The following is a 15364-nucleotide window of genomic DNA, read 5'->3' on the forward strand; positions in this document are numbered from 1 at the left end:
GCTATATTAGGAGTCTATCGCGTTAATTGATTCACTTACAATTTTTAAACAGTTGTAGACCTTGTTTTTCGCAGATTTCTGTTACTGTATTCACGAATACATCTCGCGAATATATATGAATACAATCTATGTTTAGCTGGACTTCCTTATTTTTCGCCAAATTTTGCTATTGCATTCATGAGTACAGTAGCTCGAATACATCGAATACACTCTATAACAAGTGAAAACATAGCTATATGAAGTAATTAAGTAAATGATAGTTATAGCAAGTTAACAGCTACTAAACAATAGTCATTTCTAAAAATTACTCTTTATTGATGAATAAATCTAGTTTGAACCGCCCAAATTCAATTCAATCCGTCCATTTGTCACCCCTGTGTATAACTAATTCACTATCTTTCTTTCCCCCGAGACCCTGAATGAACATCCGTTGTCATTCCAGCTATAATGGAGTATAATTTGTAAAAATCCTTTGTTTTTAATTAGACAACGACCTGGTGATGTTAATTGTTTTGACAAATGACAAATGACAAATAAGAAACGAATGGTCTTGATTTGATTAATTTCTGCACGTGAATAAATGCAATGTAATTTATAGTACGTAATTTTTAAAGCCAAAAGCAAAGTGGACGATTAAGAACGATTAGACCAATAAAGAAGATTCTCGTGATCGGGTAATTGAGTTAAAATTTCCTTCCAATTACCAAAGATATGTTAAAATATTATTATTGATTAAAACTTTCTTGATTATAAGATTACTCTCCATTAAAAATGTGAAGATATCTTAATTTTTTACCAATTGAGTCAAACTTTTATTTTTCTTTATTTAATTATCTGGTGTTCTGATTCTATTCTCAAAGTTCGAATATGAATATTTTTAATTAAGCATAAAGAAACATTTATTATTTTACTATAATTTTTTGAATGGTTAAACTCCTTTTGTAATAAACACTTACTCACATGAATATTTACACTAATCTAATAGATATATAACACATATGTCTACTCCTCCTTGGTAGGGCGTATGAGATTGTATTGAATATAGTGTATTAAGTTTGATGAAATTAGTTATGTTGATATTATTTCTTATCGACTGTTTGGTTTGGTGTATTAAAAATAATATGTATTGCATAAATATGTTTTGAAAAATTATTGAATACAAAAATACCCTATGCATTCTTTTGAAAATGGTTTGGAAAAGGTTTTGAAAGGGCAATTTTGTCTTTATACATATTTATCTATATATTAAAAACTATGATATTGCTAATGTCATTATTTGCTAGGTATAAAAATAATATCAAATATAATGTATAACTAATATTAAGTTAAAAATAAAAAATTAATAATATTAAAACTAATACATTTATTATTTTCCCTGTACATCCTGCCAAACGATCCGTTATTATTAGTATACGTTTTATCACTGAGGATGAATATTCAGTAATGGAATAAAAAAACATATATATATATATATATATATATATATATATATATATTACCGCGGTAAATTTAGGTAGCAGAAAAAACGGTCGCCTCAAAAATTGTAATGGCAGTGAAAATTTCACCAGTCTACATCCCGACCCCTAAACTAAATTACGCTTCCGCCTTCCGCCATTCTTCCTTCTACCACCACTTTCTGCGTCACTCTCCGGTGATTGACAGTCGGAACCCTAAACTTAAACCGCCACACGTGGCAACCCACCGTATAGTCACGTCATTTCCTTCAAGCTCACGATTCAGAAGAATTCGATTCCGTATAGAAATGGGAAACGGAATTCAATTCCCGTAATCCAAACAACCATTTTTCTAATCATAAATACAAAAGAAAAAAGTATATACAGTAGAATAGAATGAGAACTATCCGCTTCTGTAAATACTTTATGTTAAATTATATGTATGAAGGGGACAAGTTGTTGTAATGATCCTATAAGCATAAGAATAGCATCATTATCGGTAACAGCCACTTCGAATACTTTCTCTTCCAATTTTGAATCCCAAAAATGGCTATTTAAGTCGAAGATGCGAATTCCTAAGCGTTCAGTTTCTCTTTGTCTCTCTGTGTTCTCTCCTCCTCACCACCTCATTTCATCTCTTTCCAGAAGCTTCCATTTCCATTCCGGAATTCTCTGTTCTAAAAGTTCCGACTATTTCCCGGAAAGTGGGAAACCAGTTCGTCGTAAAGGTTGGTGCTTTTCTGTTCTTCTGTTTTTTTTTTATATTTATTTTTGACGTACTTTTATTGGTGTTTATAGCAATATTGAATTTGTGATTGTAGTAAAGGAATTAGCTTCTTTCCCTTTGGGCTTTAATATAGTGTTAAGAGCGCAACCTGTGATGTGTAGGTTAGGGGCACGCCACGAGCCTGGTTTGGTATTTAAGCTTGTGCACCAAGTTTCAAACCTTGTGTTATTGGTCCTCGAGGATTTCTTGGTTATAAAAAAAATAGCTTCTTTTTCATTTTGTCATTTGGGTTTTGTAGGAGGGGGAGGGAGAGGGGGAGGGGGGTGGAGGGACGAGGGGTAGATGCTAGAAGGGAAAAAGTCCTCTTTAGCTACTTAATCATCTTTATTTTCATTAGCAAACTCAACACTGGTTTTCTAGAGCATGCTCTTGTTGTTACTTGAGGTGTTGTGCGGTCCTTTATTTATTTTTTCTAATGGTTTCTTAATTCTGTAGGAATGGGTTCTTTATGACCAAATCTATTGTGACTCAATAAAAAAATCATTGTAGCCTGGGATTTAGAGTTGTGTGGCATTTTTCATGGTAGTTGACTCTTCTTTGTTTAAGGCTAAAAATGAATGAATGAATTCAGTTTATAATCTGTCATTTGAACTTTATTTTTCGTCTTAGTTTTGTTATTATGATGATTTATTTTGTCTGTGGAACTTCAAAATATTGAGAATTTTGGTTGTGCAACTGGTATGAGCTTGAACAAATTTTTTAAAGGAGCAGAATAGATTCTGTATCTGGGAAACTAGATTAGGTCCCGTTGAAAGCTGTTTTTTAAAAAATTCTTTGTTACTTTGATGTCCTTTCAATGTGGCAAAACCCGTGATCCATCTCTCTCGCTTCTTGTCTTAGTTTTGGTTTCTTACGAGCACTATTATGAGACTATGCTTCTTGAATAGTTGATCCAGAATAGACTGTTCTACTTACTAGTAGGTTATTTGGAGTTTGGCGCATATTAATAGGAGTTCGATTGTAACGAGTGAAATTCACTTTGGTGAAATATAGGTATTCATTGGAGCATATCTTGGAGTATAGGCTTACACGTTGGGACATAAATCTGGTGCTTTGAGTTGGTTTACAATTGTGATTAAAGGTAAGATACTAAGATTTTGGTTTTAGGATAGAGTCACTTCACTCAAAAGTATACTCCTTTTGTTACGGTTTTTGTTATTTTCCTACACTACCAAAGTTACTATCTGTAGTACTATTTTCCTCTACCTGAAGAAAGCTGAGAAGGTTGGTGTCGATGAGTTTGGTGTATGTTACTGTTATATCAGAGCTTGACATTTGGAATTTTGAAAACTCATTTTAGATGCGGCTGAGATTCACATTCAAAATTTCTCTTTGTACCTTCGCCTAATTTCCCTGCATGGTTTGTTATTAGTATACAGTGTTTGTGCAAGAGATGATTCTGATAAGGTTATGTAATCTAATATAAGATAATACTAACGTAAGATAGCAGTTGATGAATACCCATAATGAATTTTTAATCAATGAAGAAAGGCTTTAACTGAGTGATTGTGATCAAAGGCCAGAACGATATGCAACTCTTCATGGGTGCCAATTCTATAACTCTCATTTCTAAGGCTACATTTTGGCCTTGTCTTATTGAAACCAGCATTGGATTGGTCAAAAACTCTTTTTTTGGTTTGAGTTCTCTCTGTCAGTTCGTGTTGCTTTTCCTGTTCCTAAAGCATCGAACAGGAAGCCCCGTGAATGCTGCAATTTTCAGATTGGTAATGGAATTTGACAAGTTCATATACTATCCTCTACTAGCTAATTTTCATTATGATTATACCGTTCAGGGATTGATCAGTTACATTCAAGTTGTACAATGGATGGTGTTGGTGTAGATAACAGGACGACGCTGATTGAGAAGAGAAATGGTGCCAATGGTGGTCAACAATCCTGCATATGGTCATCTCCCGAAGGAGGGTGTGAAATTGACATAGGAAAGCAGATATTCTGCAACAGGTCCTTAAACATGAAAAGTATAGTTGCTGTTGGCTTTGACATGGATTACACCCTGGCGCAGTACAAACCTGAGACTTTTGAATCTCTTGCATATGAAGGCACTGTCAGAAAGCTAGTCTATGATTTAGGATATCCTCCAGAGGTTCGTGAAAATTACTATTAGTACTTTTATACGGAAAAGCCTCAATAAGAATTGATCAGAAATATCTATGTGCTAGTTCGTTGTCTCAATGTGCACTTATTCCTCGGGCACAATAAGATTATTCATCTTATTTTATGGATATTATGCTCAATGACATGTTATAGGTGTATTAACATCACTTGTGACTTTTAGTGACCTAGAACCTGGTATTGGCATGTATATGTAGTGAGATATTATGTGTAATGTTGAGTTGAACGTTTTCGTTTTCATGATTTAGATATTGAATGTCCAACCTTATTCTGTCTTTGGTGTAAAAGCAGTTGGCTGTTTTAGGATCAATTGTTGACGGATGGTGATTGCCTTAAAAAATCACTGCTCATTTATTGTATGTGCTGGCGGTTTATTTGACTATTGAATCTGATGTTTCATTTTCATTATTACTGATGTCTGAAGTGATAACTGGAAAATTTTTCACCATGTTGGATGTTGTGTAGCTGTTGGAATGGTCATTTGATTGGAGCTATATGGTCAGAGGTTTGGTTCTTGATAAAAAGAGGGGGAATATATTAAAGGTTTGTCGCGACGTTGTCCTTGCATTGTAATTGTTTCCTGTCTTAATCATAAATTTCACTTCATCCTGGTTATGGTTGTAGTTGCACTTCTTTCTTATTTAAATATTCTTCCTTTTTCTGCTTGCTCATGTAACAGATGGACCGACACAAATATGTGAAAGTTGCTTACCATGGATTTAGGGAGATGTCCAAAGAAGATAAAGTTGCTACCTATGGCAATACCTTGCTTCGGGATTCATTTGATGAACCTGACTATGCACTTATTGATACCCTTTTCTCTCTGGCTGAAGCCTACTTATTTGCTCAGTTGGTGGACTTCAAGGACAAAAATCCGGGAAAAGTTCCTGAAAATGCAGAGTAAGAGAGTAACCAGAACTCTTTTTTTACCTTTTACGGACAGTAATGTTAATCTGTATTTCTGCCAATGTGTTCTTTAATCCGGCTTTGCATGCATTTAATTTAAGTAGCGTCTCGTCATTTCTTTTTCTCTTTTCAATTAGCTAGGAGGTGTAAACACGGGATTAACAGATTTTCTTTTTCTCACAAATATTATCTACCAATCTATCTTTTTCTCACAATCTATCTACCAATCTAATTCTAGCTATCTGTTTTTGTAGCTCTCACTTGTAGTAGCTTTATTGAAGCAATTAGATTTCTTCAATGAGGATGCACCGTAGATATATCTTCAATAAGTGATTTCGTCTACTTTCAGCTTGTTCCATAGAGATGTTGTTCTATCTTTCAATTCAAGCAATTTTCCATGGTCTTGTCATCGTTTGTCAGTTGCTTCAAGATTTATATTGTCAGAAGTGTAAAATATTTAATATTTAAAATTTGTGACTAGTTCTTGTACCTTGGCAATTTGATATGTATGTGTCAGAATGCCCATGCAGCAATATGCTTTCGCAAGAATAACTTGGACTAATTTCATTGAACAGGAAGTTGCAGCTTATTTATGGAGGGTATGTGCATGCATGTGATGAATTGTTTACAATTTTTTCTTTTTTTTTGGAACCCTTGCTAAGCATCAGACCTTGTGCCCACACATGAATAAAATTTATTACTTTATCACAAAAGAAATGTCAGACCTTGTGCTAGGTTGTGGTTATGTTATAGGACGATTCTGTAGTTTTGAAGCTAATGATGTTACCCTCTGAGTTCAATCTTAGCATGGAATTCTATGGAAACATCTCATCTAACTACTATTTGGGGGGGGGGGGGGGGGTTGTTATGGATATAGTTGGCCTCTGGGTTACATTTACTAATATTCCTTCTGTGTTTTCACTGTCGCTGCTTTATTAACAGCAATTCTTCCTTCAGTACTCTACATGGTCTGCTTATTTGCTAACACTTCTTGCAGCTACTCTCGCATGTACAAGGATGTTAGAGCAGCAGTTGATTTGTGCCACCGTGATGGGACTTTGAAGCAGATGGTTGCAAAAGATCCAAAAAGGTATGGGCAACTGTTTTGTTGCTTCTGGAGAATGTACCATATTTAGTAATTAGTAGCTCTTTCATAGCCGGTGAAGGTAAGATTTGGTGGACCTTAGGAAACAATACATGCTTGATCCTAGGGTGTTGGCCTTAAAATTAAATTTTTTCCCTCTTAGTTGTCGCACACGCACGTGTTATGTTTGTTTCTGTGGGTGATTTATTTCTCTACAGGCTTGCGTGATATGGTATCCCCAACTTTATCTTCTTTTCTTGTAACCCGTGTGATAGTTCCCTAATATGAAAACAAGGATTTTATTGAAAAGGAAAGGATATTAACAATTTTAATATTCTGAACGAGGAGTGAGAGGAAAACTTCAACCATCATGCACTCAGTTCAGAAGCCTTTTCTTCGCTCTTTCAATCTCTTATCAAATGTACTTTTTGTCCAACATTTTTTCCACAATCATTTACTTGTGTTGTTTTTTTCTTCTCACTTGCAATAACCAGTGTTATCAAAGGCGAAAAGCGCAAAAAAGCTCTAAGGTCCGTTGGGGCTTTAAGCGCAAATAAAGCGTGGGCTTTAATGAAAAAAGGCGCTACTGGAGAAAAAGTAAAAATATGTATATGTAGTCCAAGACTAATAATTATAATCATGAATAACAAATATATGGACAGAGAAATTGAAAAAAAATTTACGATAAAGTGAAATATCAAATGTTTAATGTCGCATTTTCAGGATTACACTCATTGGCAAGGAAAAATATGTCTTAGAGCCTTGATGCGACACTAAAACGCCCACAAAGCGAAACGAAGCGCTCAACATGTTTTGAGCCTCGCTTTAGGGCTTAAGTGCGCTTTAAGCGCGTCTTTGACAACACTGGCAATAATAAAAATGTTTCAGTTTTTAAAATATAGGTGATCGCAGAAGATTGGCGACGTCTCGTTGCCGTTCTTATAAGAATTATAAATTATCCTAGCTATCCTATCATTCACTAGTTAGGTTTAGGGGGAAAAAAGTAGCTGGAAGTAATCTCTCTCTTCTCTGTGAAAAGCTAAAGGCCAGTTGTAGGTGTGTGGTGCATGTAGGGCAGTAGAAGAGATAACTGTAGCAGACCATATTTCAGGAAATCTAGAAATCTTCAGTAGTTCCTGTCATTTATTTAAGGTGTGTAGCCTCAGTGCTTTTCTAAAACAGTAAAAGGAGAAAGGTAAACTAAGAAAAGAGAAGACTTAAAATCAAGAGGATCCAACACTGACTCAGAACCGATATGCTGAAATGTTTGACATCTTACCCATCTTCATTTCTGATTGATCAAAGAGCTAATCGTAATACTTTTAAATCTGACATCTTATGTACAGATCTAGTTTAGTAGCTCTTTTGCTGCGGGTTTATCTAGGGACCATCTGTAGTCTGATTTCAAATCTTAAGATCGAATTAGAATTGGCTTCTAACACAGTAGGAGAAATTGGTTAAGAAATGTCTCTTAAATTAAATTAGAAAAGCTTTGAAGAGAGTGATGTATAAGCTTTGTCGCCTTAAGAATTTCAGGCTTGAGAGATGAGAATGGGTGGAGGCGTTGAGTAGTTGAGAACATCTTCTATGATCTTTAATTAATTAGAAATATGCAAACCCTATGGTGTTGTTATCCTTATTGTCTTGTATATTCTCATAATGCACTCCTTGTTTGACTAGTTTGTTTATATTGTTCTCTGCCGCTGCCACCATCAGATATATCAATGACAATACCTCAATTGTTCCGATGCTCAAAATGCTTAGAGAATCTGGACGTGCTACTTTCCTGGTAACAAACAGGTGATGCTTCTTTCATTTTTTGGTTTGTTTTTCTTTCATGGGAGTTGTTTTTTTTTTTTTTTGGAGGGGGGGGGGGGGTGCGCAAAGCATTAGGTGATGCTGTCTCTAAAGTCTTTATTAATAGCCGTATTGCCTAAATGGTTCTTCAAATTCCATCAATAACTTTTCCAGAGCTACTCATATTATTCTCTTTTGATGTTCTATGCATTTTAAACGGTTCCTAATCATATTTGTGCAGCTTGTGGGACTATACAAACATTGTTATGAACTTTCTCTGTGGGCCTTCACCTTCAGATGGATCGTCTACTTCCCGTTATGATTGGCTTCGGTACTTTGATATAGTCATCACTGGCAGGTCATTTTCTTTCCTTTAAACTTTCTTGAATATGCAGATGTGATTCTTTTGGTGCCAACCATATGCAGCCTTGTGTAGGGCAAATGCCTGTCGCTGTTTCCTTATCTAGCTATTGTTTGCAGAGTTATGATCACCCTGCTGACAAACAAGTACTTGATTTTTATGCAGTGCAAAACCAGGTTTTTTCCATGATGAAAACCGTGCAAATCTTTTTGAGGTTGAGCCTGAGAGTGGCATGCTTATTAACACTGATAATGGAACTCCTATGGCACAGGTCAGTGCAGAAAAACTTAGTTTTCCCTATGCCACTGCCTTGTCCATTTTGTTCATGTTCTGATTTGTCTGGTACATTAGGTGGGAAGCACTTCTATAAGATTGCCGTTAAAGAGCTTGAAGAAAGGCTGCAGAATTTACCAGGTGCGGATGCAGATATAATTTGTGCTGCTTAGTTTGTGGAATTTGATGGTTTGTGTAAAATGACTGTATATTTTTCCTAATTTCTCTTCAGGGGGGGAATGTTGGCCATTTGCATAAATTACTCTCAATTGAGTCAAGCTCACAGGTATTTTGCAAATTTTATATAGTCTTACTCTTGATTACTACTTTTTACTTCTTTCAGCATTCTTTTTTGTTAATGATTTACAATGTACGAGCACAAATGACATATCTTTAAATACTCAATGTGGCTGAAAGAGACAGCACTTAGCTTTGTCAGGAGTCTAATTTCACTCTAGGAAGTTGTGGAGAGAAGGAGTAGTGGATTTACTTGGTGTTATCATGAGCTTGGTCATGTATCTAATTGGGTGACAAAGTATGGTGTTTAATTTGCATTTTTTATTTACTTATTGGGATGTAACACATTGTTCTCTTCAATTAGGTTCTTTATGTTGGAGATCACATTTACGGTGATATCTTACGCAGCAAAAAGGTTTTGGGTATGCATTCTCCATTTCATTTGTTCCTCTTGCTATTTTCTGTCTCTTGTTTTTCATATATTGGTAAGGAGTTCTAATAAGGCTTCCGAACAACTTTCTAGTTCATCAAACTACGTAAGCAACTAATACATCCAGTATGTTAGAGCCATATTAGAACAATTATGATAAGTGATACTTGTATGCGTCAGATTTAATAAAAATAATTATAGGTGGGCATTTACATTATTTGTGACCATGTGTTACTAAAATCACTAAAGCAGTTGACTAGCTGCTCCTATATTTAAGCACTGATAATGATATTAAAAGAATATTCCAAGATTTTCAAAATCACTATTTTCATGGATGGAAAGAATATTAATATCCTCCAAATTTTCTCCCCAGTAGAGTTTTCCATGGTCATGGCTATCTCATATCCAACCCGTAGCTGCTCCTGCATACCTCTTCTTTTTTTTTTTCCCCTTTGCTTCTTTTAATAGTTTGAATTATAGACTTTAGAATCTTATGATGTTTGAGCAGGTTGGAGAACAATGCTTGTTGTTCCAGAACTTGAGAGAGAAGTTGAACTTCTCTGGGAACTAAGGGACATGCGGAAGGTATATAAACATATCCTTCAGCTGTTTCTGTGTACTCCATTAGATTTTTCTGTACTTCATATGCTTTTTAGCTCTTTATATGTGAGAACATAATCAACAAGAATAACTAATTTGGCTTTGGAGAGCCTTTAGGCACAACTGTTCCCTCAACGTTGGACACTTTAACAACAGCTTTACCGGTCTTTTTGAGGTTTATCCTTGATTGGTATCTTACTTTAATCACATTTTTTCTCTTTTCTTATTAATTAGATCTTTTGATATATTTATAATTGGAAATTTCAGGGAAAAGCAGTTTTGTTGTCATCTAAGCAAATAACTTCCCTCCATAGCCATACACTAGTTATACGTGAAAATATTTTTTTCCTCTATGGTCTTTGAGCTAATGATGAAGCAAATGAATTATGTGTAAATTTATGGCATTTTACTTTACACCCGAAAATGTCTGCTTTATGTTATGCTACATGTTGATGGTAAATGGTAATATAAATAATTGCAATTTCACATTATTTTGCAGCAACTTCAGTTACTGAGGAGTCAGCGTGATCACATTGAAGATGAAACTCACCATCTTAAGTGGTCCCTCAAGTAATAATTCTCTCCCTTTCATTTTGAATTGTAGAGCTCATACTTGCATGGTTTTTTGGTTTTGCTCTTTATCTGTGTGACTCTTTTCATCTCTAGTCCCTTCTGCTAAGAAAGTATGAGAAGAGAAAATTGAGGAGATAAAGAAGCAAAATCAAGGTGGTTGGAGAATTCATAAAACCGACTTCATAGTCTTGGATTGAGATTTAGTTGATTGAAGCTGGTCGGAGAATGACAGAGAAGAAGGAAGCCCTTTATTTGTGAATACAGACTTTCTGCCTCCATGAGACCTTATTCCAGTGTGGAGTAGTCTTATGACTGAGCAGTAACAAGTTTCCCTTAAGTTGAGATATAAGAAGCCTTTTGTATGTGCATCTTGGACGAAGATCTTTGTCTGTTCTTAGAACCATTTTGACAGAGGATACTCCTATAATTGTGTGAAAAGAAAACTTTTGTATCATCAGAAATCAGCTCACTTTTAATTTTCCGTTTGTCTTGAATCATTTCATGAGCTGTTATATGCTTCAGGTCTGAAGATACTAATGATACCAGCAAGGAGAAGATGCTGTCCGAGCTTGACAAGCTGAAGGTTAGTTATTTCAAGATCTAGAAAGATAAATTTCAACCAACAGAAACAGTCCTATATCTAGTCAATCTCTCTATCTTGATATCTGTAATGGGGTTTAACTAATCTGGTTCTAATGGTGTCATTTTATAGTCTCAAAGTGAGGAGGTCAGGCTCAGTCATCAGCAGGCACAACGAGAATGTCACCAAAAGGTATGATTGTTAAAGAGACATAAGTTTTTTCAAATGTGGGATTATTTCTTTAGGGAACAGTTCATCCTTGTCTGGAGAAAACTGTAGTGAAAAATCTTTTAAATAATATGTAGTAATACATTATCTGGCTAGGCTTGGTATTAATAAATTGATTTAAATTTTCAAAATAGATAAATATTATACTTTCTCTTTGCTTATAAAGTCATCAAACATTTACAGTTCCACAATGTCTGGGGACAACTGATGAAGACCGGCTATCAGAATTCTCGTTTCGCACATCAGGTACGATTAAATACTTGAGAAGTATCCTGCTCTTGGTGGGTTTGTGAAGTTCTCTTTACTTGAGAACTGAAGTTGCATTGTGTTGATTCATAGGTGGAGAGGTTCGCGTGCCTTTATACCAGCCAAGTGACAAACTTGAGCCTGTATTCCCCAGATAAGTACTATAGGCCGAGCGAAGATTTTATGCCCCATGAATTTGACATCCTCTCTATTTGAAGAAATCATATCAGCCAGGAGGCGCAGGCAGTGCATTTTGAAGAAGAGCTTTGCTCATTCTAACTTTTAGGTGCATCGACATGTTTTATATATTGAGTTCTTTGATTTAGGTCAGCTGGGAATGCAACCCTTTAAGTTGTACCAACGTAGAAAGTCTTTATGTTTTGTGGTTAAATAACTCAAATGTATCATATTTGTTTTGTGCTATCTCATATATGCACTCACCTGATTGTGAATTTGCAGTATATTCTCTAATACTTTATAAGGTTGCATGGATTTTACCGTGGTGGAATAGTTTGGATTTTCCAGCCTTAATCAGAATTTAGAGGTCACGAGTTCGAACCCTATGACTAGGGGTGGCAAACGGGCGTGTCGAGTCAGATATTGGCGGGTCGAAAATAAATAATGCAAAAAAACGGATAAATGATCTGACTCGAGCCATATATAATACGGATAGAAAACGGGTTAACCGGATAATATGGATATACATATTATCCATGACTTCTTGAATATGATTATTTTTTAGAGAATTTTTAGTCTCCCAAACTTGAAAAATCTCAAATTTAAGTCTTTATAAGTGTAATAGTTAAACCCATTAGTTATTTATTGCTTATCTATAGGTTCTCTATTTTCTAAGTAGATAATAAGGTTCTTATCCATATTTGATCAATTTTTAAAAAATTGATTATCCAATCTATTTTTAGTGGATAATATAAATAAATAATAATTATTTTTTTATCTATTTTGCCACCACTACCTATGACAAAGAAATTAATAAAAGCATTGCCCATCGTCTTCAAATTAGAAGAGAAAAAGAATTGAAGAAAAGAACATCCAAATCCTATAAGAAAAGATGATTCTACTGAATCTTCTCTTTACTATAAGGATATGTCAAATGGCTTTCATTCCTTTTTAAAAAATGCTACAGCATCTCCATGTTCCCTGGGTTATGGATATGATTTTAGATTGTTGTTGTTCATTACAGGCTGGAAAATTCTGCACTTTTTAATCCCCTATCTTTGGCCCAAAATAGATAAAACATTTTATCATGTGATTTTGGAGCTTGTTGAAAATTCTTAAAGATTTCATCTTGCATAACACATCTTGGTGAGGGAATCACATCCTTTGACAGTTGACACCCTGAACACTAAAAGTATTTGGGGGTACTGGTTGAGCAAAATAATGTGCCCTCGTCCCGTAAAAATTCTGGGAAGAAGAAGAAGAAGAAGAGAAGAAGAAGAAGAAGGAGGAGGAGGAGGAGGAGGAGGAGGAGGAAGAAAGAGAGAAGACGGAGACAAAGGACGATAAGGAAAAAGAGAGAAAAAAGACAATAACAACAATAACAAGTAAAAGAAAAAGTAGGATCAAATAGTAACAATTCGAAAAATACGATACACGAAGCGAGCGAATAATAGGCAAATACTAGAGAGGTCAAAGAATACGAAAAAACAGGAGCGCTACTAATACTACTAGAAAAGAACGGAAAACTCTAGACTACCTACTAGCCTTCTACACACTAATCTTTGACTTTCACGCCCTTTTATTAGGCTAAGCGAACCTATAAATACTTTTACATTTGATTTGTCCGCTTTAACTAAGCGTTTGCACGATATTTTGGAAAAAGGCCACATTATTAATTAAGAGAATCATATAGTACCTTATATGCAACTTCTTTTAATCAACTTTCATTGCTAACTTTGTTCGCACACGTAATATAATATTTTTTAAAAATCAAAATATATTTCCTCTTTTCTCGTGCAAGAACAATCTTAGCCTTTGAGTTGGAAGAATCCACACAATGATAGAAAGTCACACTTGGACACTAGAAGTAGAAAAATGTAAGGTTAGGCAGTAAGCTCAAATTGCAAGAAGGGACCATTATTAGGACTCTAGGAGAATAATTACAGCATGTCTTTCAAAGATTTTTGACAAAGAAATGAGATAATAAAGAATCTATTTATCAGTAGCATGATGTATATTTGAGTATCAACTTTTGAAAAGTTTCCCAAGAAAGTTGAAAAACTCATTTTCTATGCACCTTCTTCATGATTTGGGACAGTGACCTAAGAAATTTGAACAGCCCAAACCCCAATATATATGAACTGAAGAAAATATACATTATCTAGAAGGAAATTAGGTTCTGAAACCTACTAATATCAGATGACTTAATTTCATGTATGGTCGCTAACATTTTATTCATTATAATAGGTAAGTCACGAAATTATTTTTTGTCGCTTAAAAATAATTGAACATTACTCTGTAACTGTAGAACCTATATATCTTATTAGTATAGTAAGTATAGTTTTGTGTCTTTACTGGTTACTTTAATGTGACAAAAAGTATTTTATGAATTTACTCATATTACAACGGATAAAATTCAGTTACTTTAACATGACAACAAATAATTTTATAACTTTACGGTTATAATGAATAAAGTTCTCCAACATATGCTTGGACATTTGTTAATGTTACAATCGTGCTTTGTTGTGGCAATAGATCTTTTATGTAAAAATGACTTATTCCCTATCCTTTGTCAAGTAAGCTGAAAAATGTCAATATGGTTTTATTCGAAATGAAAGAATCCATCCAAGCAGACTTATTCAAGTATATATAGAATATAAAAGCCCGACTTCAAGTTGCAAAAATAATTGGGTGCCCAAGGAAGAAAAAAAAATAAAGGAAAAGGATAATAGTACTGGTGAAGTTAAAGATTATGAGGAGGGCAGAAAAAGTATATCCACAAATATGAAAATTACTGGACACCAACGTGGATGATAAGGATTCCATTCCATATATCACCTCGATGATCATACGACCTCAGAGTGCGGTGAACAAAGTATCTCGTATTCACATAGGGTTCGGAAAATGACCGCACCTCAAAGGTATGATGTAGACAGCTTAATCTAATGCAGGTATTATTGACTACTTCCACGATTCGAGTCACACGGAGTTGTACCTTTTTCGCTTCCTTTCCTATTGCCATGTTATTTTCAAGATAAAGCTATTTAGAGTATATTTCTTCATCTTCTACTTTAGAACCTTAAACTTCAACCACAACCGCAGTGAACTCCTAGACAATAGTTTTTTTAAAAAAAAATCAAAAAACTATTCTTAGTTAGAATAGGTCGTCAATTCAACATAAGATATAGGGAGTAAAATCTCCGTTTTAACAATTTACAAGCAGAGAGAAAAATCATGTCTTAAAGCTATTATTTCTATTAAAAACAATACTACATCCTATTTGGTTGAATTCAAGGATCCAATTGCCAAGGCAAGGTCAGCCTACTTACTAGGATTAAATAGAATTTAATCCAAGATAATTGGAAATAATCACATAAACAGGCCAAGGGGTAAGTGTATATATATATGTGTAGGATCATGAAAATGTTAATAGACTTTTTCTTCCAAGATCATAATCGGTCTCAATATAAACCCCAAAGATTATTTCATGTTCGAGGA

At 34.7% G+C, this 15364-nt stretch overlaps 1 protein-coding gene across 4 annotated transcripts; it reads left to right on the forward strand.

The window, feature by feature from the left end:
* Positions 1 to 1559: 1559 nt before the first annotated feature.
* LOC104086254 (uncharacterized) lies at positions 1560 to 12147 on the forward strand. 4 transcript variants are annotated; one of them, XM_009590475.4, is made up of 18 exons: positions 1561 to 2182; positions 3235 to 3322; positions 4035 to 4345; positions 4840 to 4917; positions 5054 to 5274; positions 6278 to 6370; positions 8081 to 8164; positions 8403 to 8519; positions 8688 to 8793; positions 8874 to 8936; positions 9028 to 9081; positions 9397 to 9454; positions 9971 to 10047; positions 10562 to 10632; positions 11158 to 11218; positions 11348 to 11407; positions 11627 to 11689; positions 11783 to 12147. In XM_009590475.4, the coding sequence occupies exons 3-18, from the start codon at positions 4064 to 4066 to the stop codon at positions 11903 to 11905; spliced, it is 1611 nt and encodes a 536-aa protein (XP_009588770.1). In that variant the 5' UTR covers positions 1561 to 2182; positions 3235 to 3322; positions 4035 to 4063; the 3' UTR covers positions 11906 to 12147. The 4 variants fall into 4 exon arrangements, with proteins under 4 accessions (XP_033509311.1, XP_009588770.1, XP_009588769.1 ...); XM_070200229.1 differs by having other exon boundaries at positions 1562 to 2182; positions 4083 to 4345; XM_033653420.2 differs by lacking the exon at positions 3235 to 3322 and having other exon boundaries at positions 1560 to 2182; positions 4083 to 4345.
* The last annotated feature ends 3217 nt before the right edge of the window (positions 12148 to 15364 follow it).

This window comes from Nicotiana tomentosiformis, chromosome 4, assembly GCF_000390325.3.
Source record: "Nicotiana tomentosiformis chromosome 4, ASM39032v3, whole genome shotgun sequence".
NCBI lineage: Eukaryota > Viridiplantae > Streptophyta > Magnoliopsida > Solanales > Solanaceae > Nicotiana > Nicotiana tomentosiformis.

Coding starts and splice junctions, on each gene's coding strand:
- LOC104086254 (XM_009590474.4), top strand. CDS start 1,897: ATGAAGGGGACAAGTTGTTGTAATGATCCTATAAGCATAAGAATAGCA. Junction 8,794..8,873: donor ATGGAACTCCTATGGCACAG/GTCAGTGCAGAA, acceptor CTGGTACATTAG/GTGGGAAGCACTTCTATAAG. Junction 9,082..9,396: donor CAATTGAGTCAAGCTCACAG/GTATTTTGCAAA, acceptor CTCTTCAATTAG/GTTCTTTATGTTGGAGATCA.